Source organism: Rhinopithecus bieti, unplaced genomic scaffold (genome assembly GCF_001698545.2).
Source record: "Rhinopithecus bieti isolate Rb0 unplaced genomic scaffold, ASM169854v2 scaffold_13558, whole genome shotgun sequence".
NCBI classification, from domain to species: domain Eukaryota; kingdom Metazoa; phylum Chordata; class Mammalia; order Primates; family Cercopithecidae; genus Rhinopithecus; species Rhinopithecus bieti.
Window position 1 is genome coordinate 450,495 of NW_016808198.1, and position 27,039 is coordinate 477,533.

General features: G+C 35.8%; 1 protein-coding gene across 2 annotated transcripts in view; it reads right to left on the reverse strand.

Moving 5' to 3' along the window:
- ELP4 (elongator acetyltransferase complex subunit 4) overlaps positions 1–27,039 on the reverse strand; it is a 277,473-nt gene that overhangs the window by 157,772 nt on the left and 92,662 nt on the right. For both annotated transcript variants that reach the window (XM_017885757.1, XM_017885758.1), the window contains exon 6: positions 5,364–5,448. In XM_017885757.1, coding sequence (XP_017741246.1) covers positions 5,364–5,448 — 85 coding nt within the window. The remainder of the gene's footprint in view (positions 1–5,363; positions 5,449–27,039) is intronic.

Genomic DNA, 27,039 nt, shown 5'->3' on the forward strand with positions numbered 1-27,039 from the left:
GTCTCAATAGATGCAGAAAAGGCTTTTGACAAAATTCAACAGCCCTTCATGCTAAAAACGCTCAATAAATTCGGTATTGATGGAACGTACCTCAAAATAATAAGAGCTATTTATGACAAACCCACAGCTAATATCATACTGAATGGGCAAAAACTGGAAAAATTCCCTTTGAAAACTGGCACAAGACAGGGATGCCCTCTCTCACCACTCCTATTCAACATAGTGTTGGAAGTTCTGGCTAGGGCAATCAGGCAAGAGAAAGAAATCAAGGGTATCCAGTTAGGAAAAGAAGAAGTCAAATTGTCCCTGTTTGCAGATGACAGGATTGTATATTTAGAAAACCCCATCGTCTCAGCCCAAAATCTCCTTAAGCTGATAAGCAACTTCAGCAAAGTCTCAGGATACAAAATTAATGTGCAAAAATTCTTGTCTTTATTTATAACATCAGGGAGATAATGTCAATAGATGTGTTAAAATTTTTTATGTACTATTAGAACATAAAGCAATATAAATGAAACTGTTTTGATTACAAGATTATAAACAATAACTTTTTTTAACTTTTGAAAAATCTGAACAGTATCATATGCCTTAAGCTTTAAATTGTATCTAAATTTTAACAGCCACAACTCTAAGAATTTAGAGTTGTTTAAGTGCATTAAGTATTTTAATGCACTTAAAATATTTAATAAAACAGATAATAATGAAATCTTAACTAGAATGCTTGCAAACCCCTTGTCAGTATTAGAAAATTCTGTCTTTCAGTAAACTATAAATTGTACAATATTGCTCATTTAATTTTATCCTACCTACTGCCTGATCTTTTCTTTGAAAAAAACTTTAAAGATACTTGACTTTTTGGTTTTATATTTTACATTTGCCTCTGGTTTTTCTTCTTGAAGCTGCTCTTAAAATAATAATTTAAGTTCAACACTTTTCATAAAATTTAGCAGGTGAACATTTAGAATTTGAGCCTACCGACATTAAGGTCACAATAAGTGACTATACTTCTTGGGAAAAGAACATTTAAAAACTATTAATGAAACTGTGAATAAATCACTGTGATTAAACGTTTAACAACAGATGTGTTTATAATAAATTCTATTGTTTGGGTTATTCTAACTAAGTAAATGTTTAGTAAATACTTTCCTTAAAAATTCAGCAAAATTTCTGATCAAAAGAAGAACACATTAACAAAACCTGGCATGTGCAAATAATTGAAAATTCATTATTAGAATTGATGGGAAAAGTAAGATGGCTCTAACTTTTCATGACTTTAACATAATTTGGAATGCGTGCTGCTTTATATGTGATTTCTGATGAAACAAATTCCTAAAATGTATCACTTGCTATTGCTATAAAATACCCTGATAAAATTTATTAATCAACTAGTCCAACACAATATATCTATTTCCCTGATATTACAAATGAAACTGAATTTGTGTATTCCTTTTTCAAGCAGAATTTACTGATCATGGAAAGTAAGAAAAATGAATAAAACATTGAAATGTTAGAAGACGAAAGCCTAAAGGAACATAAGCTACTAAATGAATAAGAGAGAATTACAGTCAGGACTGTGCAACTAAGTAGATGGATGATTCCGGACAAGACACACACATTACTTAGGACTTCATTTTCTCTTTCTTTTCTTTTTTTTTTGAGACAGTGTCTTTCTCTGTTACCCAGATACAGTGCAGTGGCCTTACTATAGCTCAGGGTAGTCTCGAACTCCTGGGCTCAAGTGATCTTCCCACTACCGCCTCCAGAGTAGCTGGGACTAGGGGCATGTGCCACCAGATCTAGCTAATTTTTCTTTTATTTTCTTTTGTAGAGACAGGGTCTTGCTATGTTGCCTAGGCTGACCTTGAACTCCTAGACTAAAGCAATCCTCCTGCCTCAGCCTCCCAAAGTATTTGGCTTACAGGTGTTAGACACTGCATCCAGCCAGTTTTTTTCATTTTAAAATTAAAAGGAGAGGCCAGGCGCTGTGGCTCACACCTGTAATCCGAACACATTGGGAGGCTGAGGAGGGCAGATCACCTAACGTCAAGAATTTGAGACCAGTCTGGCCAACATAATGAAACCCTGTCTCTACTAAAAATACAAACATTAGTCAGGTGTGGTGGTGTACACCTCTATTCCCAGCTATTTGGGAGGCTAAAGGCAGGAGAATTGCTTGAACCTGGGAGGCGGAGGTTGCAGGGAGCTGAGATTGCATCACTGTACTCCAGCCCGGGTGACGGAGTGAGATTCCATTAAAAAAAAAAATAATTAAAAGGAGAGAAGATAACATTGTTGCTCTATGATTCAATACAATTGAAGGGATATAATGGCCTGGATAAGACTATAAGAATGAAATTACAAAAAAAAGGATTTTAGAATAAGCATATTAGAAAAAAACTTCCTGACTCTAAGGACCTAAAATATGATCGCACTACGTAGGCAGCTGGTTCAATATTTTAAATGATTGTGTTAAACTTATGATAGACAACCAGCTAAGACACCCTATGTTATCATCCTCAATGGTCCACAAAAATTGTTTTCTTTTTATTTCTGTATTACTTGAATGATATGAAGTAATGAGATGTACCAGGGCTTAGGTTAGAAGTATAAATACATTTCTGGTGAATTAGTGTAAGATATCTGTAAAATATGATGGGTTATTCTTTTTTCTTTATTATTTAAAACCTCAGAATTTAAGTAAAATGGCAAGAATGTAAAGTTCATTTTGCTATCTCTAAATTTGTTATCTCATGATAACAAACAAGTTAGATTCCCAACAGAAAGAGCATTCTAGAAAAAGGGAGAGAAACATACAAAAAAAAAATCTAGATATTAGAATGAAACATGAAGGTAAAAGGAGAGCAAGATAATATCATTTTCTCTGTCAACATTTCAGAAACTAAAGATCAACAGTATTTTAAACCACTGTCTCATTACCTATTATTGTATTAAAAAGTACCAGATAAAAGTTTACAACAAAAATGCTGTTAGGCATGAAATTAGGAGAACTACAGAGGTTTAATGACTCTGACAGATACACTGATATATGTATATCAAGTGAATGAAAATATTAAGCCAAAAAATGAATGAGGGATAAGATATTTAAGTGAGGTTGGTACCCAGCACAACAGAATATAATTGAGCATAATACTTCATTTATATTTTTAAAAATATAATGGTAATTGCAAAAACAAAGGCTGAATTATAAATCTCTTGTGTCCTTTAGGATATACAATTCCTTTGCTATGCCATATAATAATGGGGCATACTGTGTGGCATAAGATTTAAAAAAATGAACCTTGTCAGCTGTACAATAAATAGTTTTATTCCTATGAGAATATCCAAAATATTTAATCTGGTATTCTACGTAAAATCCATGTCAAATTTCATTTTATCATATATTTCTAAGATATTTAAAATAACAACTTAAATGAAATTATGGGCACAGTTTGTAAATGTCTGCACTCTAATTATTTTATAGATTAGCTACATTACTTTACTTACTACCAAGGCTAATTATAAGGTAGTATACAATATTCTGTATTTCTATATGTTGTCTCAAATTAGTTCAGTTTATTTGAAAACATGTTTAAAAAAGATAAAACTTTTCTTTTAAAACATAAGATTTAGTTCAATGTCAGAACATTATTCTTGACTTAGGAATAATATGTTTTGAAGTAGTGCCTTGTAGGTGTATTTCTGTGGCTTCTAGAACTCATCTAAAGTTTCTGAGACAGATACACAGACTAACAAGTAATTTAGCAAACACTACAATTAATTTAAAGAAGAAAATTCATTATATTTTAGTTGCAATAAAATTGTAAGTATAATTCTATAATAATGTATTGGTATATTTTAATTTAAAAACAGTTTTGGTATTCACCATATGAATGTCTACCTGAACGCTGTTTAATCTTCATAAAAGTCAGTAATTATAGAATCTCTGGTTCAGAAAGCCAAACCAGCTCCAGTTTGTTGTCTATCAATTTTTGTGGGGAAAAAAAAAATTGTTTCTTGAAAATAGTGGTGTTTTCGTAGTTGAATAAACAACTAAGAGAACAAATGTTTTATTCTATTCCTATACTAGTTTACTTAGTAAGGATTTTTAAGATGTATCTCTCTCTGTGTGTGTGTATTCCTTTTGCTATTACCTTTGCTTTTGGGATTCTATAAAATTTCTTACTCTCAGAAGATGTGTCATCATCCTGCAGGAGCAGCAGCTCTGCAACTGTACCACAGGAACTGTTATGACATGCCTGTTTCCATAGTTACCACAGCAAGTAGGGAGAGGTGTCTGTCAGGGACCAATTTACCTCTCCAGACAAGCACTGGCACCAAAGGAAAGACACAGTACCCACAAATATTAGGTAGGGCCAAAAATGGAGCAACACTGAGCAAAATAAAATTGTATTAAATACTAAAGGCTGTCACAAAAATTATGACATACATGAAAAGCCACCTATAAATAAATGTCTGTACTTTATCATACACACATAAGTATTTTCAACCTGCAATTAAACTGGCAATCAAAACAAACTGAAAAATAATTTATTTTGCCATGGAAAAACTGTTAAATATAATAATAAAGTTTACAAGAATATTTAACAATCCATGAATTAAGCACAAATGTAGCTGATAATGCCAAAAATAAGACTTTCAGCTTCTCTGTCTTCAATAAAATAATGGTGCTTTAGAAATACTTCTGCTAAAATAATACAAATGTAATGCAAATCATTTAGCAGCAAAAGCAATTAAAATCACTGTGGAAGAATTCTGAAAGGCATGATATGTAGAAATAAAATCTTTCACATTTTGTTTAAGTTAAACTAACCAGAACATCTTTATTAGTGGAAATTTGGAGGAAGTTTTAAAAATTAGAGCTACAGAGAAATCGTCGTTATAAGATACTTAATATGGCAAATAAAAACATATTTTTTAATTCAATAAAACAAAGCATAATATAATAAAATCCTAAGATAATTCTGACTCATAAGGTAATTTGAAATTAAGGCCGAATGACAGAAACAGGAACAATTTAAATAGAAAAGTACAAACCTTGCAGATTTAAAAGTAATTCTCAAAATGCAGCCACTTAATCGGAAATGATACAAATGCATATTTAAAAATGATGTTGATAAAGCATGTGTATGTCTTATGTGCCTCCACTGAGAACTTAGCTGAAACTCTAAATACACAGTAACAGTCAAACTAAAGCTGCTTGTGCTCTGCTTATTTACATGTACTGTGCTTGAAAACAGCTTGTTCACTGTTTATTATTCTAAAACTTCTGGGGTGCCACCCCTAAAGAATTTGAAAACAGCATTATATAAATAATTATAAAAGACTTTGAAGCTATTTAATACCTGAGGATTGGATCCATCAAATCCTTCCTCATAAATGATGTTCTGGATAAACTGAAGCAGCTTTATGTAGCCAGGGGTCAAAGAACTGTTGGTAAAAGAAGTGGTTCAAATACATAAATGGGTTATTAGACAGGAAGTACAAAATCTATGCTAAAAGATTAAGTAAATAATTAAAAGGCATACATTTATTAGATTACTTAAGAATGTCAAAATAGTACTATATAATCCTAAAATATAAAGTCAATACATACAAGGAATAAGTTACAATGCCTTATAATAACTTGCTCAGTGTTCCTGACATCATGGGGAGATAAAACCCTGTGGAGACTAAGATGACTTAATTATGTCAGGCTTAGTTACCTCCAAGAAAATTAATGATTTAATGAAGCAACCTAAAAGATGAAGCCATATAGATTTTCAGGAGTAATCATACATAATTAACACATAGTTAATGGACTGCTAGGCCAAGTACACCTGAATCAATGTCCTGATCACCTGAGCTTCCATCTTCCATCAAAGTTAATTTTCTAAGAACTTCTAAAATAATAGCAATTCTAAAAGTTGATTTTTTAAGACACATGAAAAAAAGTGAGTATAATCTTCACTTCCTTTGTTAAAAGAAGGCAATAAATGGATGAATTTAAGAAGAAAACCAAATTTATTTCCCATATAAATACTAGCATTAATGTTATTGTTTTAAAATATTTTACAAATGCTATGAAATATCTCAAAGAATCTTTAGTAAGCAGGAGGAAAATCTGCTTTACATTATCTGAAGTTAAGATTCTGCATAACGGACAATCTGTGTGCGATGACTGAACATTAATGTCATGATAATGTCATGAACATAGCAATTCCATAGACATTGAAGTGCCTAATGCTGCAAAAGCTGTGGGTGACCTTAAAATTACACAAGTATTTGCTTTACTGTGATCCTAAGCAAACAATCACATAGGCAGAAGAAATATCCTAAAGAAAGAATGAAATCTAATTTGAAGCATGAATGCAGCAGTAAAGAATATAAAATGTTAGGCAATATAGCAGACTGCTTAGTGTGCAAAATCAATGGTAGGTGGTTCAGGAAAAATATCTGTACATCTCTGTAAACATGTAAATTGAACAGCCACAATAAACCCAAAAGTGTCTATCTTGCAAAAACAAAACAAACAAAAAAATGCTCTTGTGTACAAAACAAATACAGCTCCAGATAATGAAGAATTTGGTAGTTTGGCTATTTCTCATACAGTTATTTCTCCATTTTCAGTGAAAGTGCTGTAGATTACATAGATTTTTTTTTTCACGAGCGTGGAAATGTGTGTAAAAATAATATTCTGTAAGGGCAATTTTATGACTATTTCATATCTTAACACACATTTGTCCCAGCCAGATCAACCTTTCAGAACACAGTGCTGTTGTCTGAATGCAGTAGATTCAATCCTAATCTGGATCAATTTGCTTTGCACAAGGGGTAAAATCTGTAAGCTTTCAGATTATGAAATGAATTCCAGCCAATCATCTGATGAATGTCACTATGGGTTATAGAAGAGTGGATAAAAAATATAGCCAATGCATTTTAATCCACTAATAATAATTCTACCCCAAACCATTATTATTTCATATAGTAATAATAGGGGATCATGCAATATTCATCTTTCTGTGTTGGGCTTATTTCATTCACCATAATGTCTTTCTGTTTCATCCATGTTGTCACAAATGACAAGATTTCTGTTTGAAGGCTAAAAGTCCATTGTGTGTGTGTACACCACATTTTCTTTATTCATTTATCCCTTGATGAACACTTATGTTGATTCCATATGTTGATTATTGTGAATAATGGTACAGTAAATATGGGAGTGTAAATATATCTTCAACATACTGATTTTATTTCCTTCACATATACAGTCATGCGCTGCATAGGGACGTTTTGGTCAACGATGGACCACGTATACAATGATTGTCCCATAAGATTAGAATAGAATTGAAAAATTCCCATCATCTAGTGATGTTGTAGCCATATTACTCACATGTTTATGGTGATGCTGGTGTAAACAAACTTGTCCTAAAAAGTATAGCACATATAATTATGTATGGTACATAACAATAATCAATGACAATTTTACTGGCTTATGTATTTACTACACTATACTTTTTATTGTTAGAGTATACTCCTTTTATTTATTGAAAAAAAAAAAAAGCTAACTATAAGACTCAGGCAGGACCTTCAGGAGGTATTCCAGAAGTAGGAATTGTTATCACAAGAGATGACAGCTGTGTGTGTGTTACTGTCCCTGAAGACCTTCCAGTGGGAAAAGATGTGGAGGTAGAAGATAGTGATATTGATAATCATGACCCCACACAGGCCTAGAGTAATGTGTGTGCTTGTGTCTCAGTTTTTAACAAAAAAATTTTACAAGTAAAAAAATTAAAAATAGCAAATAAGAATATAAAGAAACAATATTTTAGTAGAATTGTGCAAAGTGTGTTTTAAGCTGTTATTATAAGAGTCAAAAACTCATTTAAAATGCAAAAGTTTATCAATTAAAAATGTTACAGAAGCTAAGGTGAATTCTTATTGAAGAAAGGAAAATATTTTTAATAAATTTAGTGCAGCCTAAGTGTACAGTGTTATAAAGTCTACCGTAGTATACCTTAGTATATTAGTTCTTCACGTTCACTCACCACTCCTTTACTGACTCACCCAGAGCAACTTCCAGTCCTGTAAGCTCCATTCTTGGTAAGTGCCTTATACAGGTGTACCGCTTTTTATCTTTTAGACTATTATTTACTGAACCTTTTCTATGTTTAGAAACAGAAATACTTCTATTAAAATTGCCTATTCAGTCCAGTAACATGCTGCACAAGTTTGTAGGCTAGGCCCAAGAGACTACTATAGAGCCTAGGTATGTAGACTGTACCACATAGGTTTGTGTAACTACGCTCTATGATGTTTGCACAATGATGAAATTGCCCAATAACGTATTTCTCAGAATATATTTCCATTCATAAGTGTCAAATGACTGAATGCTCAGAACTGGGGTTGTTGGATATGTTGGTTCTCTTTTTGATTTTTTAAGGAACCTCTATACTATTTTCTACAATGGCTGTTCTAATTTATATTTCCACCAACAGTATACAAGGGTTCCTTTTTCTCCAAATCATCTCCAACACTTCTGTCTTTTTGATAACAGTCATTCTAACAGGTGTGAGGTGAAACTTCATTGTGTTTTAATGTACATTTCCCTGATGATGAATAATGTTGAGCACTTTTTCATATACGTATTGGTCATCTGTATGGCTTCTTTTGAGAAATGTCTATTTTGGTCCTTATCCAATTTTTAAATTGAGTTATTTGTTTTCATGCTATTGTGTTGTTTGAGTTCCTTAATATTTTGAATATGAACCCTTTTACTAGACATATGATTTGCAAATATTTTCCCCCATTCCATAGGTTATTTTTTTACTCTGTTGATTCTTACCATATTGCACAGAATAGGGGTTCTTTGATATGAGAATAAAAGGAAGATGCGAAGCCAATACTTCTTAATTTCTTATTTAACCCTGACATAAAACAGTTCAATCATCAACAATGCTTAAAATTTTATAACAAAATAAATTCCTCTAATTAGATTTCTAGAAAAATAAACTATTTGATAACAAATAAAATGGAATCAATCAATAGATTTAGGTATATCAATTGTGAATATTAATTTTGAATATATGGGATTAAATCATTTAAAACTGAAATTATTTACATGATATTGATTCTAAAATACTAAGTACTGTTAATCTCCATGTTTCTTTGCCAGCAATGTTTATAGTAATATATATATACACACACACACACACATCTTTTTGCTGAAAATAAATATCTTCTATTGTCATTTAAAATTTTGGTTTGTTATTAAAATCCTTTGCTTTTGAGGATGTTTACTCTTGTGTGTGTGTTTAGTAGTGTAGGCACTGATAAAACAGGAGTTGGCAAGAAGTAAACCCAGTTAAAAAGATCCTGGCTTCTTTATTAATGTTTCCAAACATTCAACAAAGATTACGTTATCAAAGTATTTAAAACATGCTTCAAAAGTGGTACATTTCTAATCATTTTGTGATCACATTATATGAATTTGTATACTATTTTGCCTGATTTTCTTATATTTTCAACAACTTTTATATTACAATGATGTATTTGGAGATTCTACAATGTGCCTTTAAAACTATTAGCTATACAAAGAACATAAAACAATTACTAGAACTTTACTTTTTACCTTTAAAATATCAAACATTTAATATTTTCTTTAGTTAAAAAAGTAAAATTGGTCCATGTGCATTATTTATGCTTTTCTGCTAATATTACCATGTAGCCATGTGGTTTACCAGGCAAGAATTTATTTTTTTATACTAATTATATACAACCATGGAAAGCCAAATGACACAAATGTAAACCTGTTTTCTGATGACAAAGTTTAATATTTTTTAGAGATGATAGAAAAAAATGAAACTCATGCTTATCAATATTCTATCCCCCATCTCTAATTTTCCTCAAGAGGTCTAAAGCACATTTGCATCAGATAATTTTAATTCCTATCAACAAACTGCATTGGTTTTGCTGTGAAAAGTAGTGTTGTCATTCACTATCATTAAGAAAGATAAAAACATTTGTTGTAAGAAAAAGAATCAGATGTAGTATTCTACAAAAGAAATCAAGCACAGGTAGATGATAAATAACAGAAAAACTACAGTTTTGGAAACAAACAAAGGAATGCTTAGCAAAAGTCTTCAAAGAAACAGTTAAAAATCTTTTAATAATTAAGAAAAAAGAAAAAAAGTCACTTCAACTGAGGGGTTTAATAAAAAAATTTAAATATGAGTAAATAACAATATACAACACTGCCACCACCAACAAAAAACCTTGGGTAACAGGACACAAGATTTTATCAGTGAAAAGGTAAGTTACAAAAATAAGATCATATACACATGATATTAAGATAACTTGTTGATAAGTGAAAAATCTATACATAGATAACAGGCTCTTAGGTTGATTTTCAATAAGACTACCTGATTTTAACTATATCATCTGATAAAGTGTCTGGTACATAGTAAATAATCAAAACACTTTTGTATCACAGTCACCACATTTGATGAATAGAATAACCTTGTGAGGTTAAGTATAGTCATTCTCCCCATTTTATGGTTGAGATTTTAAGACCATTTTGAGGCTAAGTAATTTGCCCAAGGCTGTACCACAATTAAGAGACACAGGCAGGGCGCGGTGGCTCAAGCCTGTAATCCCAGCACTTTGGGAGGCCGAGACGGGCGGATCACGAGGTCAGGAGATCGAGACCATCCTGGCTAACACGGTGAAACCCCGTCTCTACTAAAAAAATACAAAAAACTAGCCGGGCGCGGTGGTGGGCGCCTGTAGTTCCAGCTACTCGGGAGGCTCAGGCAGGAGAATGGCGTAAACCTGGGAGGCGGAGCTTGTAGTGAGCTGAGATCCAGCCACTGCACTCCAGCTAGGGCAACAGAGCAAGACTCCGTCTCAAAAAAAAAAAAAAAAAAAAAAAGAGACACAAATGGCACTTAAAACTCAAACTTTAAAAAACTCAAATTACCTGCTCTTTTGGCTATGCTAAGATAAAGTCCCAGATGGAGATCTAGATTCAATGAAAAGCCTGTGGTAATGTGGTCCAGAGGAGGTCTGAATATGGCTTCATTCAACATAGCCAAATGAAGCATTCAGGTGCATAGTTTTAGGAAGAGATTTCTCTTTTAGTTGCACTGATCGAGGCCTCTGCCAAGGCCTTACTTACAAAGCATTTGGTACACGATGAATAAAGAAAACTCAATACTCTGAAGTGTATGCTTACAAATATATAAACTAGATACGAGTATTGTACAGTGGAATGTAGGTTTAAGATGTGGGTTCTAGTTCTACCTGTGTCAACATGTACATGTGTGGTATAAGGTAAATTGTTTAAATTTTCTGTTCTGGTCCTCGAAATTTTCTCATCTGTAAAGCCAAGGGTTGCATTAGATAATCTATGTTGTCCATTCTGACTTTGAAATCATATGGTTCAAAAATGATTTTTCTCATTAAAATCAGTCATTGCCGGGCTTTTAAAAATAAGAACTTCTTGTGTATTTAAATATTGATTTAACTACTTGATAGAAATACTTAGGACAAGAAGCTGTTATCACTCCCAATTAGGATTAATTTAAAGTGAAGATGAAGCATTTTTGACCTTATTATGCAAATAAATGAGAAAGTATGATTTGTATTACCAAAATTCTATTTACACATATATGTCATTCATCTATGACAAATAGTGAGATACCCTTGTAAGGCAGTAGGCACAATATTAAGTGTCTCAACTAATTGTATAAAATAGTTTGCTGAGCTAGTTATATTAGCATATAATTTGCATGTGACTATAGAGACTGTGAAGTCTATTCACAAGTAATTTTCAAGTTAAAAATTTCATTACTGTTACCTTGAAGGCTGTCATTTACTGATTTTTCTCCTCTGATGATTTGCATCTAAGAATACTGAGTTTGACTATCTTCACCATGGATGTTCAACTAAGAACTTACAAAGTGTAGGAATGTATTAAGCGCACCAAGAACAACAATGATCAACAGAAACCTCTGAGCCACAGTTAGGAAAATACTAACAACTATGAGGATGCACAAATTACATGTATGGGCTAAGCAATCCATGTTCTGACAGGGATACTATTAAGAGGGGTTATGATCCTTCATGAAAAATAACACAGCTTGACATCACTCTGACTTCCTTTAATTACTGATGTAAACAAGGTTTTAGACTATGTCTCCTACTATGCTTCACTGTTGCTGTCATCTATCCAACTCTGGGTCATGACTCATCTAACACTCTGGCCTTTCAGTTTTTTGATCTCCCTTCCAATGATCTATTCTCCATTTTATTTAAGTTGATCATCCCCATGGTTGTTTCTTGGACCATGTCATTATCAATAACTACCATACCTCTATAATCTCAATTTCATGCATACCCCTCTACATAACCACTACTTTCTTTCCACCTAGTACCCATATACAATCATTTGACCCTGCTGAGATCTCTATATCATTGTCTACCACACCTTTCACTCACCTGCTTTGATAAGCTCTTTCAATTAATTAACCATCTCGATCCATGGTCAATCCTTATCTTCACTTCCTTGCTCTTCTCTTGCTTTGTCACACTTCCTGCTATTCTGGCTAAACACAACTCTCTGTCTATTCCACACTTGCCTCAGTATAGCTAAAAATGGCCAGAGAAACAGACTGGTATGACTTTAATTTCATGACCACAAACCTCAATAGGCCCTTAAGGCTATTCCCATTATATATATCCTCACTCTCCTAGACGATAATGTCATAGTTTCTCTTTCTCTTTTTTAGTTGAAACCTCCAATATCTCTTCCTCCATCTTCATTATCAGTTTATAACCTCTGACTGAGAAAACAGAAGCAGCCAGAAGGTGTCCTACCACTACATTTTCTACCTGCTATGGTTTGAATTCTCGTGTCCCCGCAACACTTATATGTTGAGCCCTAATATGCAACAGTATTAAAAGGTGAGAACTTGAGAACACATGAACACAAGGAGGAAAACAACACACACTGGGGCCTTTTGGAAGGTGAAGGGTGGGAGGAGGGAGAAGATCAGGAAAAATAACTAATGGGTACTAGGCATAATACCTGAATAATGACATAATCTACAAGAAACCCCCATGACACAAGTTTGCCTATGTAACAAACCTGCACTTATACCCCTGAATTTAAAAGTTAAAAAAAAAAAAAACAATGAAAAGAAAGAGGTGAAAACTTTGGGAGGTGATTAGGTCATGAGGGTGGAGCACTCATAAATGAGATATAAATGAGATTAACACTCTCTTAAAAGAGGTCCATGGTAGCCTGCGTTCCTCTTCTGCCATGCGAGGTTACAAAGAGAAGACACCTATCTATGAAGAAAGTGGGCCTTCACCAGAACCTGACTATGCTGGCACCCTTATCCTGGAACTTTACAGCCTCCAGAACCATAAGAAATACATTTCTGTTATTTATAAGCTGTCGTTTATGATATTTTTGTTATAGTAGCCTGAATAGACTAAGACACCACACTCTCAGCATGTGTAGTCAAATACATACTCTGTCTTCTCTCAGGCTGCCATATGTGAACTATCTAAACTCCTATATCAACCCAGTACCTCCACTTGTGCATGGGCCTCATACAAAAAAATATCATTTGGACAATTCTCTCCTCTCTCCTCCATTATTAACTTCTCCTTTTCTATTGATTGTTTCCTATAATATACAAACATACTGTTATCTCTCCTTTGAAAAAAATATAACAACCACTTGTCCCATTTCCTTTGCCAGCTACTACTCTATTTCTCTGTATCAAACCCCCTTAAATTTTCTAAAATTCAGTGTCACCACTCCTCTCCTTACATTTTCACTTAAACCCAATCCACGTAGGCTGTCACCACCCCCATCCCATCCATTAAAACTGTTTTCATTATGGTGACTGATGACCTGCAATGGCTAAATTCAATTGGTCTGTTTTCTTTTCTTTGGTAACAACTTTATTGAGATAGAATTCAGATACCATACAATTCACCCACTGAAAGCGTACAGTTCAATGGTTTTAGTATATTGACAGCTATTTAAGTATTACCACAATTTTAGAATATTTTCATTCCTTCAAAAAGTAATCTCATACCTGTTTTATCAACTCCATCCAATTCTACTAGCCCTAAGGAACCATTAATGTACTTTCTGCCCCTCTATATTTCATATTATTATTTCATATAAATGAAATCATGTAATACGCTGTCTTTTATGACTGATACTATGCTTTGAATGTTGGTCCCCTCTAAAACTCATGTTGAAATTTAGCTGCCATTGTTACAGTATTAAGTGGTGGGACCTTTGAAAGGTGATTTGGCCATAAGGGCTTCACCATCATGGGTGGGATTGGTGCCAGTAAAAAAGAGCAAGTTCAGTCCTGTCTCATTCTCTTGGTTCTTCCATTCTTTTGCCATGTGAGGAACAGGGTTCCTCCCCTCTGGAGAATGCAGTGTTCCAACTACCATGTTGGAAGTGGAGACTAGGTCCTTAACCGACACCAAACATGCTGGCAACTTGACCTTCGGCTTTCAAACTTTCAGAACTATGAGAAATAAATTTCTATTGTTTATACATTACTTAGTCTATGGTATTCTGTTCTGGCAGCACAAAATGGACTAAGACAATTGCTTTCTCTCACTTACTATAATGTTTTAAGGATTCATCTGAGTTGTACCCTGTATCAGTACTTCATTCCTTTTTATGGTGAAATAAATATTCCATTGTATGGATATACCATATTTTATCCACTCATCAGTTGAGGAACAACTGCGTTGTTTCCACTTGTGAGCTATTATGAATAATGTAGTTATGAACATTTATGTACAGGTTTTTGTACATAAATGCACACAAAAAAAGGTTTTGTTTTGATCCTCTTGGGGATATACCTAGGAGTAGAATTTCTGGGTCAAATGGTAACTTTAACTTTTTGAGAAATGCCAGAGTGTACCAGTCCAAATGACTGTACTATTTTATGTTCTCACCAGCTGTGTATGACAGTTCTGATTTCTTTACATCCTTGTCAACACTTTTTATTATCTGATTCTTTCATTCTAGCTATCCTAGAGGATGTGAAGTGGTATCTCATTGTGTTTTGCTTTTGGGGTGTTTTCTTTTGGCTTGGAATATTTTATTTGTCATTTTACTTTGAGTATTTCTTTGTTTGGTTTTATCTTCTACTAACAGAATATGCTGATTTTAAATGCAATCTACTCATCTGACAAAGAGGCTGATATCCAGAACCACAAAGAACTCAAACAAATTTACAAGAAAAAAAACAACCCTCAAAAAGTGGGCAAAGGATATGAACAGACATTTCTCAAAAGAAGACATTCATAACAGCCAACAGACACTGAAAAAATGCTCATCCATCACTGGCCACTCAGAGAAATGGCAATCAAAACCACAATGAGAATATCATTCTCACACAGTTAGAATGGCAATCATTAAAAAGTCCAGAAACAACAGGTGCTGGAGAGGGATGTGAGAATAGGAACCACTACTACACTGTTGTGGGGATTTGTAAATAGTTCAACCACTATGGAAAAGATTAATGGCAATTCCTCAAGGATCTAGAACTAGATGTAGCCATAGACCCAGGCCCATCCCCAATACTGGTATATACCACAAAAGATTATAAAACATGCCTGCTATAGAAGCACAGGCACACGTATGTTTTACTGCAGCACTTTATTCACAGTACAAAAGACTTGAAATCAACCAAAGTCCATCAGTGACAGACTGGATTAGGAAAATGTGGCACATATACACATGGAATACTATGCACCATAAAAAAGGATGAGTTTTCATCCTTTGTATTGACATGGATGCAGCTGGGAAACCATCATTCTTAGCAAACTATCACAGAACAAATAACCAAACACTGCATGTTCTCACTCATAGGTGGGAACGAACAATGAATCACCTGGGACTCGGGAATGGGAACATCACCACCGCCTATCATGGGAGGGGGAGGGGAGGAGGATTGAACGGGAGTTATACCTGATATAAATGACAATTGATGGGTGCTGACGAGTTGATGTGCAGCACACCAACATGGCACAGGGATTACATGATGGACAGGCCACGTTATGCACATGTACCCTAGAACTTAAAGTATAATAATAAAATTAAAAAAAAATAAAATAAATCCAATCTGTTTTCCCCATTTTCTTTTACTTGTGGTTAAAAAACCCATATAATATAAAATTTACTATCTTAACCACTTTTGAATATATAGTTCAGTAATGGTAACTATATTCAACCTATGTGTTGTATAACACTACTTAACACTAAGTTAAACAGATCTCCAGAAATTTTTTACCTTGCAAAACTGAAACTGTATATCCATGAAACAAGAAACAACCATTCCTCATTTCCCTCTTTCCCTCAACCTGTGGCAAACACCATTCGATTTTTGGTTTTTGTGAATTTGACTACTTTAGATATCTCATATGAGTAAAATCATATTTATCTTTTTATAACTGATTTCACTTAGTACAATGTCAAGGTTCATCCATGTTGTAATATGTATTTTACATATGTGTTTATATATGAACTATATATTTCCATCATTTTTAAGGCTAAGTAACATTCCACTAGATGGGTAAATTTTGTTTATCAATTCATCAGTTGGTGGACATTTGGACTACTATCACCTCTTGGCAACTGCAAATGCTGCTGCTATGAACATGGGTATCCAAATATCTCTTTGAATCCCTGCTTTCCATTTTTTTGGACATCTACCTAGAAGTGGGATTGTTGGATCATACAGTTTTGAGAAACTGCCACGCTGTTTTCCATAGCAGTTACGCCATTTTACAGTCCCAATAGTGCACAAGAGTTCCAATTATTCCATATCCTAACCAACACTTGATCTTTTCTGTTCTTTTTTACTTTTTCCTTTCCTATTTTTTATTTTTATCCTAACAGATGTGGGGGATATCTTGTGGTTTTGACTTGTATTGTCTAATGATTAGTGATAGTGAGCACTTATTCATATGCTTGTTAGCCCTCTGTATATCATTGTTGGAGAAATGTCCATTCAAGTCCTTAGCCTATTTTATAAAGTCAGGTTATTTGTTTTTATGTTGTCAAGTTGTAGGAGTTCTTCATTCTGGATATTGGCCACTTATCAGATAATATAATTTGCAGTTTTTTTTTTTTTTTTTTTTTTTACCATTTCTTATGTTGCCTTTTCACTGTTGATTGAGTCATTTGAGGCACAAAAGTTTATGTTTGATGTAGTCCTATTTGTCTATTTTTGCTTTTATTGTTTGTGCTTTTGGTGTCATATCCAAGAAATAATGGCCAAATCCAAGATTATGAAGTGTTTCCCCTATGTTTTCTTCCAGGATTTTAATAGTCTTGAATCTTATGTTTAGGTCTTAGATCCATTTTAATTTTTGCGTATGGTGTAAGACAAGGATTTATCTTCACTTTTATTTTTATTTTTTGCATTAGATACCTAGTCTTCCCACTTGTTAAACAGTCCCTGTGAGTGATCTTGGTACCCCATTGAAGATTGTTTGACCATATACGCAAAAATTTATTTTGGGCTGTCTATTCTATTGCTTTGTGTATCTGTCCTTACATGCAATTTTTACTTTATACCATACTGTTTTAATTACTGTAGTTATGTAACATGTTCTAAAATTAGAAAGTATAAAACCTCCAACTTTGGTCTTTTTCAAGAGTAAGTTGACTGTCTGGGGTCCCTTGAGTTTTAGTCCATGTGTAACTTTAAATAAACTAAATCTGTTGTTTCTATTTCCTTCTTTTCAAACTGGGGATACTGCTAACGTCATAGGATTTTTGAAGAATTAAATGAGATAAAAAATGTAATATGCTAAGAATAGTACTTGACAGAAAAATCGGTTCTCAATAACTTAGTTATGATCAATCCCCATGAAGTCAATATAATACAGTAACACTCCAGTTGCAGGATGGAGGGTGATTGGGTGGGATGACTAGATGGACAAATTTCAAACATATAAACAGAAATAATAACAATTATGATGGCTAAAATTCATTAACCCTTTACTATGCCAGCCACTGTATGCTAAGTGCTATCTCTATGGTTCTGGTTTATGTTTCTTTTGATGTAGTGACATTTATTGGTCATTTCTGTATCTTCTTCTGAGAACATCCTCTTAACGTTCACCTTTTGCCTGTTTTGAAGTAAGGTATTCAATTTTATCTTACCCATTTAAACATAACCATAATTTATGGAAATATATGCATGTATGTTTGTAATTTTTAAAATTTTGAAACCATCTCGAACTTACATAAAAGTTGCAAACACAGAATAAAAAATCTTTTTTTCCCATTCCACCTGAGAGTAAGTTGCTGACCTGATGACTTATCACTTCTTAATAATTTAGGATGTGATTCCTACAAACAAGGACATTCTTCTAGAGGAGAATAATACAACCATCTGATCTGGCATATTGGTAAAAGTAGGAAACTAAGACTACCATCTAATCCTCACACTCCATTCAAGTTTCACCAGTTGTTCCAATATCATCCTATACAACAAAATGAAATAGTTTAGAATCACGTGTTGCATTCAGTTGTCATTTGTTCTCTTTAGTCTCCTTCAATCTGGAAGTTCCTTAGATTTACCTTAACTTTCATGATCTTGACATTTTTGAGGATTACAGTCCAGATGTTTGGTAGAATGCTTCCAATTTGGATTTGTGTGATGCTTCTTCACGATTAGATTTAAATTATTAATTTTTGGTGGAACGATCACAGAAATATTGCTGAGTTCTCACTACATATTATCTGGTGATACATGCTTTTGATCACCTCCACTACTGGTGATGTTAACTTGATTAAGGTAATTCTTCTAGTTTTCTCCACTGTAAAATTATTCTTTTCCCCTTTGTAGTTAATAAGTAATTTGTGGGATGGTACTTTCTGGTTATGTAAGTTATCTTATACCTCAAAATACTTTCAGTTTATTCACTTACTTATTTATATCAGTATGTACTTGTATCTTCCTATTTTATTAAATCCATTACTATCATTATTTATTTTGATGCTCAAATTGGCCAGCATGCCCAGTGGCTTCTGTGTCCTTTTGGCTGGCTTCTGTGTCCTTTTGATATGCCATTATCATTCTTCAGGAACTTCTACACATAAAAAGATGTTCCAGGCATATCTTTTTCTTTCTCTTCCATCAACCATTTCTCCAAAGAGTCCCAGTGCCTTTGAATGGAGAATGGCATTTAGATCTGAGCATGAGATATACTCATTGCTATTTCTCAACTCTAAGAATTTAAGACATTCATTCATATTTTCTGCGATTATTTTAATAATTTCATTTATTATATTTATCTCTTTAACTCTATGGAAATACAGTATGAGGTGAAATATAAAGTAAGAATTTACTATTTTATTACCAAATGATTAGGCTCATAATTTGAAATCCCTTCTCTTGTTATAAAAATGACTCTTGTTCTGGCCAGGTATAGTGGCTCATGCCTGTAATCCCAGCACTTTGGGAAGCCAAGGCAAACAGGTCAGGAGTTCGAGACCAGCCAGGCTAACATGGTGAAACCCCGTCTCTATTAAACATACAAAAAAAAATTAGCTGGGTGTGGTGGTGTGCGCCTGTAATCCCAGCTACTCGAGAGGCCGATGCAGGAGAATCGCTTGAACCCAGGAGGTGGAGATTGCCGATGCAGCAGAATCGCTTGAACCCAGGAGGTGGAGGTTGCAGTGAGCCGAGATCACGCCACTGCACTAGGTGACAAAGTAAGATTCCATCTCAAAAAAAAAAAAAGGCTCCTGTTCATCATAAAAATTCAAACGTATAAAACATACAAAGAATAATAATGAAAACTTATCCAGAATCCACTACCCAGAGTCAAATATTGTTAACAGTTTGGTGAATATCCTGTAAGACATCTCTCTATACCAGTCCTTTCATTTCTTACTGAAAAAAACGATTGCAGATGTTAAGAAGTATGCTGATAAAATGTTTTGATTCTAAAAAGAAGAGTATTTTATCAATAAACAAATGTAAAGAGGATTATTATTACTATGTATTTAAAAAATGTTTGGCATTTCCCTCACAGCCTTTCAAATCTAATGTATACTGTGAATCTCTTAGATAATCTAGGAAAGGGATTTAGTTTGCAGTCTTTCATGAGCTTATTTGCCTGCATATCACTAGGTTTTTGGAAGCTAAATTAACATCTCCTGAATTAGTGTTAGAAAAGAATTTGGGATAAGCTATACAAAATTTTATGTAAATAGGATTGTGCTATTTGTCCTATTTCTATAATCTGCTTTTTCACTCCATTATATCTTGGATGCAAAGCCCAGTAACCACCCCTGATCTCTTATACAGAAAAATCTTCTGCAGAGCCACCTCTCTACAGCTATTGCTGCAGTTTTAACAGCTACCATTAGCCTTAGACCTTAATAAAAGCCACAGTGCCCATCACCCTCCAAAGCACGATGGAATTTCCCTTGAAAGCTGGTAGACACTTGAGCCTAACCAAATAAAGCTGCAGCTTAGAATCTTTTCCTCAATCTTTGGGACATTTGGTTGGTATTCTCTTTGTTTTCTAACATCACTTTCAAATCACTCCTCCTCCTCCACTTCCTAGGAAAACGAAACTAACAAACAAATCCATGCTTCTTTTATATATTGCTAATCCCCAGCCATTCTCCTTTTAAGTTGCTGTCTTTATCAAGCTCCTGGACATTTTCCTCACTGTTAATTGAAGACTCTGCACGTGGCTTACAGTCCGAATTCAAACAACTTATTCTCATCCAATATTACTTACCTTAGTAGCTTGCTTTGTTCATTTACCTCCACTACTAAGATTGGTAAATCCACTACCAGAGTACTGCCACTTCTCTTTCTCTCTCTCTCTATATATATATATCAACAGCATGTGTCTTCAGTTGCTTTTCTTCAGTCTAAAGCTCATGATACAACATTTTGTTCACTCTTTTTAATCACTTAAACTTCTTTGTTCTTTGTCCTACTCACTCCACCTTGCAAAATTTCAACCCTGCTTATACCCAGGAATCTTAGCACAGAAGCAAGAAAGTCACACAATCTGATAGACTGGCACCACCACAACCACTTGAGATTTATGTAGTCAGTGTATTCTTCCAGTCTATGAAATAACCATTTTAAAGTTTCTCAATTTAACCCAAACTCCCAAGAGGTAACTAACCATTCCCTAGTGGACAACTATGACCATTATTTCACAAGTAAAGAGAAGTCATCAGTACATATCTTCAGAAACTGCTGCTTTCTTTTCTACATCTTCATCCATTCCCTCTTTATTAATTTTTTTGCATTGACATTTAAATAAAACAGAGCAAAAAAAATCTTATTTCACCCCCAATCCCTTCCAGTTATTGATCTTTCTTTGCCCCCATAAAAAAAAAATTCCTGAGAGAGTAATATGACCCACCTGAACTCACCTCCACATAGCTCTTTCCATCGCTCACATGATTTCAGCCACAGTGGCCTTTTAAATTCTTGAAAATACCAAGCTCCTTCCTTTATTAGCACATCTGCTGCTCCTTCTGACAATAATACTTCTTGGCCCAGTGCCCATTGCATGATTACCTTCTTCTTAGTTGGGTCTCAGCTAAAATGTTTCCACTTAGAAAGACTTTCAGTGAACACAACTCAAGGTATACCCACTGCTATCTCTGCCCACTTAGCTTCCCCCATGGAAAATGTTCTTTCTTTATATTTAACTACATATATATTTGTTTGTTTGTTTTAAAAAAATTATGTGCTTTCTTATTAGACTGTAAGCCACACAATGGCAAGGTTAACATCTGCTTTGTTCACTACAATGATCTAGAACTTAGCATAACGCTAGGCTTAGAGCAGTTGCTCAAGTTCATAGGTGCTGAGATTTGGAAAAAGCTTTCAATAAATATTATCGGACAGATGATTATGTTTACTTACTTCAGTAGACTGGACTATCCTAAGTCTAATATCAGAATCCTGGAAAACATTCTTGATATTCCCTTTACCTTTTCTCCAACCTCAGTGAGATCCAGTGAGATCAGAGAGACAGCTAGCAATCAGATTAGGTAAGGCCTTGTAGGGTCGTGGATTTATTATCCTGAAAGAGTTGGGGAATCACTGGAGAGTTTGATCCAGAGTAGTGATAAGAGCTGATGTATACTGTAAAACTGGACTGCCTAACAAGATAGCCACTAATTATATATGGCTACTTAAATTAACTAAAGAAAAATAAAATTAAAATTCAGTGCCTTGGTCTTACTAGTCACATTTCACGTATTCATTTGCTGCATGTGGCTAGTGGCTGCTACATCACACAGCAGAGATACAGAAAATTTCCATCACTGCAGAAAATTCTACTGGATGGAAAATTCTATGTTGAAAAACTCACTAGGGCTATTTTGAAGAAAAATAGGGGCCAACAAGGAGCAAGGACCAAAGAGCAAAGAGCAAGACCAATTAGGAGGCTATCCCAACAGCTGTGGCAAGAAACGTGGGTAGTGTAGGCTAGCATGTAGAGGTGAAGGTTGCAAGTGGTATCTGGATACATTCTGAAGATACAGTTGACAGGACATGCTAATAGATTGGATACAGACATAGAGAAGAGTCAAGGGTCAAAGATTACATTGTTGAAGTGAGGGCAGAAATCTGGAAGGATATACATAAACATAACTATGGAGGAGATGACTGAGATTAGGAATGGGTGAATAAGATGGAAAATAATAAAACAAAACCCATGCATACCAGTGAGGATAGGATACCATGCATGAACTGAGGAATAAGACGATTCACTTAACTCTGTGTACCTGATGGCCTTTAAAGGACAGAAAGGAGGTAAAAACAAGGCAAACATGCAAGCAAGCAGTTTCTCTCCATTGGTCAAAATGAGGACCAGCCACTATTCTAAGTGAAATGCCAAAATAGATAACGAAATACTGCATGTTCTCACTTATAAGTGGGAGTTAAACATTGGTACGCATGAACATAAAGGTGGGAAAAATAGACACTGGGGAATACAGTGGGGGAAGGGAGGCAAGGGTTGAAAAACATCTATTGGGTACTATGCTCACTACCGGGGTGAAGTGATCAACAGAAACCCAAACCTCAGCATCATGCAATATACTTTTGTATCAAACCTGCACATGTACCCTTTGAATCTAAAATAAAAGTTGAAAATAAAGTAAGTTAAAAAACAAAACAAAACAAACAAAAAATGAGGCCCAGGATAATAGTCCTCTTTCTGAATTTTCAAATATTATCTTTTTACTTTAATTGTATCACTAGCAGCTAAGCAGAATCTCTCCTCACACTTACATGATGCCTTTCCATCAGTTCTGAGATTTGCACTAATTTATCATTTACCACATCCTTTTAATAAAGTAATTTATAGTATACTTCTATAACTATATACTTCCAAATTTTTAGTCTTAGATGTTCTCTTCTATAATTTCTTTCTGATGAGTGTAAATTTTCTATTTTTTTGAGACAACAGTCTTACTCTTTTGCCCAGGCTGGAGTGCAGTGGCATGATTACAGCTCACTGAAGTCTTGGCCTCCCAGTCTCAGGTGAATCTTCCACCTTAGTCCCCTGAGTAACTGGGACTACAGGCATGTGCCACCACACCTGGCTATTAGTATTTTTTGTCTGTTTGTTTTTGTTTTTGTAGAGACAGGGTCTCACTATGTTGCCCAGGCTGGTCTTGAAATCCTGGGCTCAAGTGATCCTCCTGCCTTGACCTCCCAAAGTGCTAGGATTAGAGGCATGACTCATGCCTGTAATCTTTAACCTTATATTTAGACTTCTGAATATACTGTGGTTCTTTGCTTTTCAATCTAAAAGTCTTGTAGTTTTGAAATAAAATATTCCCTTCCAAGGAGCCCCCTTGTGAGTACCAACCCACAGACCCCGGCCGGGCATCTCGTAACCATATGAGTACTTGCCTCATCGCAGGCCTTAACAAAGCAGCCCGTAAGGCTGTAAATTTTGAAAAGCTCAAAGAAATCTCTCAAAGAGTCGATGAAAACTCCACTGAATTTCTTTCTCACCTTACAGTGGCCCTCCAAAAATACACCAGTGTTGACCCCACCTCCCCGGAAAAAACTGTTGTTCTTAATACCCATTTCATCTCTCAGTCTGCTCCTGACATATGGTGCAAACTTAAAAAGGTTGAAGACAGCCCTCAAATCCCACAACAAGACCTTCTCAACTGGCTTTCAAAGTCTTTAATCATAGGGATGAACAAGAAAAAATAAAGCCCAACGAGATCATGCCAAATGCCAGCTACTAGTCACGGCTATTCGCCAATCTGGCAACAGCACCCAAGGGCATAAAATACCCGATAGCAGTATCCCTTCTGGGGCCTGTTTTAAATGCAGCAAAGAAGGCCACTGGGTGCAGGCACGTCCCAACTCAACAACACCAAAAATTCCTTGCCCAGCCTGCCAAGAAACCACTGGAAGTCTGATTGTCCTCTTAACAACCAGGCTAACAAACCAACTCCTCAAAACCCTGGCAAGGCAAGGAGTGAAAAATCGCTCACCCTACCATGGCTCCTTGGCCTGGTCCCATCTGCCATTACTGCATCGGAGCCCAGGGTAACTCTGCTAATAGCAGGTAAGCCGATCTCTTTTTTAATCGATAGCGGGGTCACCTACTCAGCTTTATCTAAATTTTTAGTACCCACTTACCCTTCCCAGGTCTCGTCTCACATCCACACGCTACTGAATCCCTTACTTGTTCCCTATCTAATACTATTTTTCTTCACACTCCTTCCTTATCATGCTTCATTGCCCCAACCCCATCCTAGGCTGAAACATTTTAGCCAAATTCAAAGCTTCTATCACCTTTTCCTGCCCCCCTCAACCAGAGTCCCTCCTGCTCCTCTCTGCTAGTCTGGCCCCTGACCCCCCCTCCTCAGCACCCACTACCCACCTCTCTCGTTAACCCAGTAGTGTGAAACACCACCAGCCCTTCCATAGCTGCTCACCAGGACCCCATCAAAATCCAGTTAAAAGACCCCTCTAAATTTCCCAACATTGCCCAGTACCCCTATTTCTCTAACACCAAAAAGGCTTACAATTCATCATAAACAAGCTCTGCTCACGCTGTCTTCTTAGACCAACACACTCTCCAAATAACACCTCCAACCTCCCCGTTAGAAAATCTGACCGCTCATATTGACTCATTCAGGACTCTGAGCCATCAATCAGGGTTGTCCTCCCTATTCATTCTGTGGTCCCTAACCCCTATATACTTCTCTCCCTCATTCCCTCCAACGTCACCCACTATACGGCAATCAACCTAAAGGATGCTTTCTTTACCATTCCCTTACACCCTAATTCCCAAGACCTCTTCACCTTCACCTGGACTGACCCTGACACTCTTCAGTCAAGGCAACTCACATGGACTGTCCTCTCCCAAGGCTTCAGGGGCAGCCCTCACTTCTTTGGACAACCTCTAGCCCAAGACCTCACCTCCTTAGACCTCTCCCCCAGCTGCCTCCTCCAATATGTCGACGATCTCCTTCTCGCCAACCCCTCCCTAGAGCACTCCCAAATTCACGCCATCACCCTCCTAAACTTTCTTGCTAGCAAAGGATATAGGGTCTCCCCCTCCAAAGTCCAACTATCTACCCGAACAGTAACATACTCAGGAGTCCAACTCTCCCCCAGGGCCAGAGCCATGACCCCAGCACAAGCAATCTTAATAAATAGCTTGCCTCCGCCTTCCTCAAAAAATGAAATTCTCTCTTTCTTAGGACTGGCAGGTTTCTTTAGAATATAGATTCCCAACTTTGCCTTCCTGGCTTGGCCGCTCTATGAAGCAGCCAAAGGCCCTCTCAATGAACCCCTAAACCCCACACACAACATACTTCCCAGTTTCTGTAGACTCCAAACCACTCTCGTCACTGTACCTGCCCTGTCCTTAACCCACATCTCCCAACTCTTTGTTCTCTGTACTGCCGAAAACCAAGGAATAGCTCTCGGGGTCCTAGGGCAACAAAAGGGAAGTCCCCCTTCCTTTGCCCCTGTGGCATAACTCTCTAAATAATCAACATTGTCAAAGCATGGCCAACCTGTCTTAGAGCATTAGCAGCAGTGACCATTTTAGCTCTGTAAAGTAAAAAAACTGACATTCAGCCACAGTATCACCGTCCACAGCTCTCACAACTTACAGGATCTCCTCTCCTCCCAGGCATTAAGCTCCCTCTTTCCTTCCCGAATTCAGTCACTCCATGCCCTCTTTATCGAAAATCCCGAATTCAGCTTCACCAAAAGTGCCCCCCTCAACCCAGTATCCCTACTCCCCATATCCTCTTCCCCTGCTACTCATTCTTGCACTGACATTTTGGATCACCTGCAGCCACACTTCCCTAACATCTCCCCCGAGCCGCTCACTAACCCAGATGACCAACTCTTCATAGATGGCTCCTCTTCCGGAGCTCCCGGCTCTCCAAAAACTGGGTATGCAGTAGTTACCTTAAACCATGTAATTGAGGCTAAACCACTACCTTCAGGAACCTCCTCCCAAAATGCAGAACTTACAGCTCTCACCAGAGCCCTAACCCTTTCCAAAGGCAAACAAGTCAACATTTATACAAACTCCAAATATGCCTATCACATCTTTCATTTCCATGCTGCCATCTGGCAAAAGAGAGGATTCCTGACTACCAAAGGAATCCCTATCACTAATGGCCCCCTTATTTACCAACTCCTTCAGGCTGCACCTTCCAACCAAAGCAGGGGTTATACATTGTCAAGGACATCAAACAGGATCAGATAAAATCTGAAGAGAAAACACAAAAGCCAACAAGGCAGCAAAAAAAAAGTCTCTCTTTCTTCTGCCCCTGGCACTCTCCTCCTCGTTGTCCCTACAATCCAACCCCAGTATCTCCCCCACCCACACACAAAAAAGCTTCACTACTACAACAAAAAAACCTCCTTCCAAAAGGACTAGATAATCAAAAATCAAAAACTCATCCTCCCCCAAAAACAAACCAAAAAAAAAAAAAAAAAA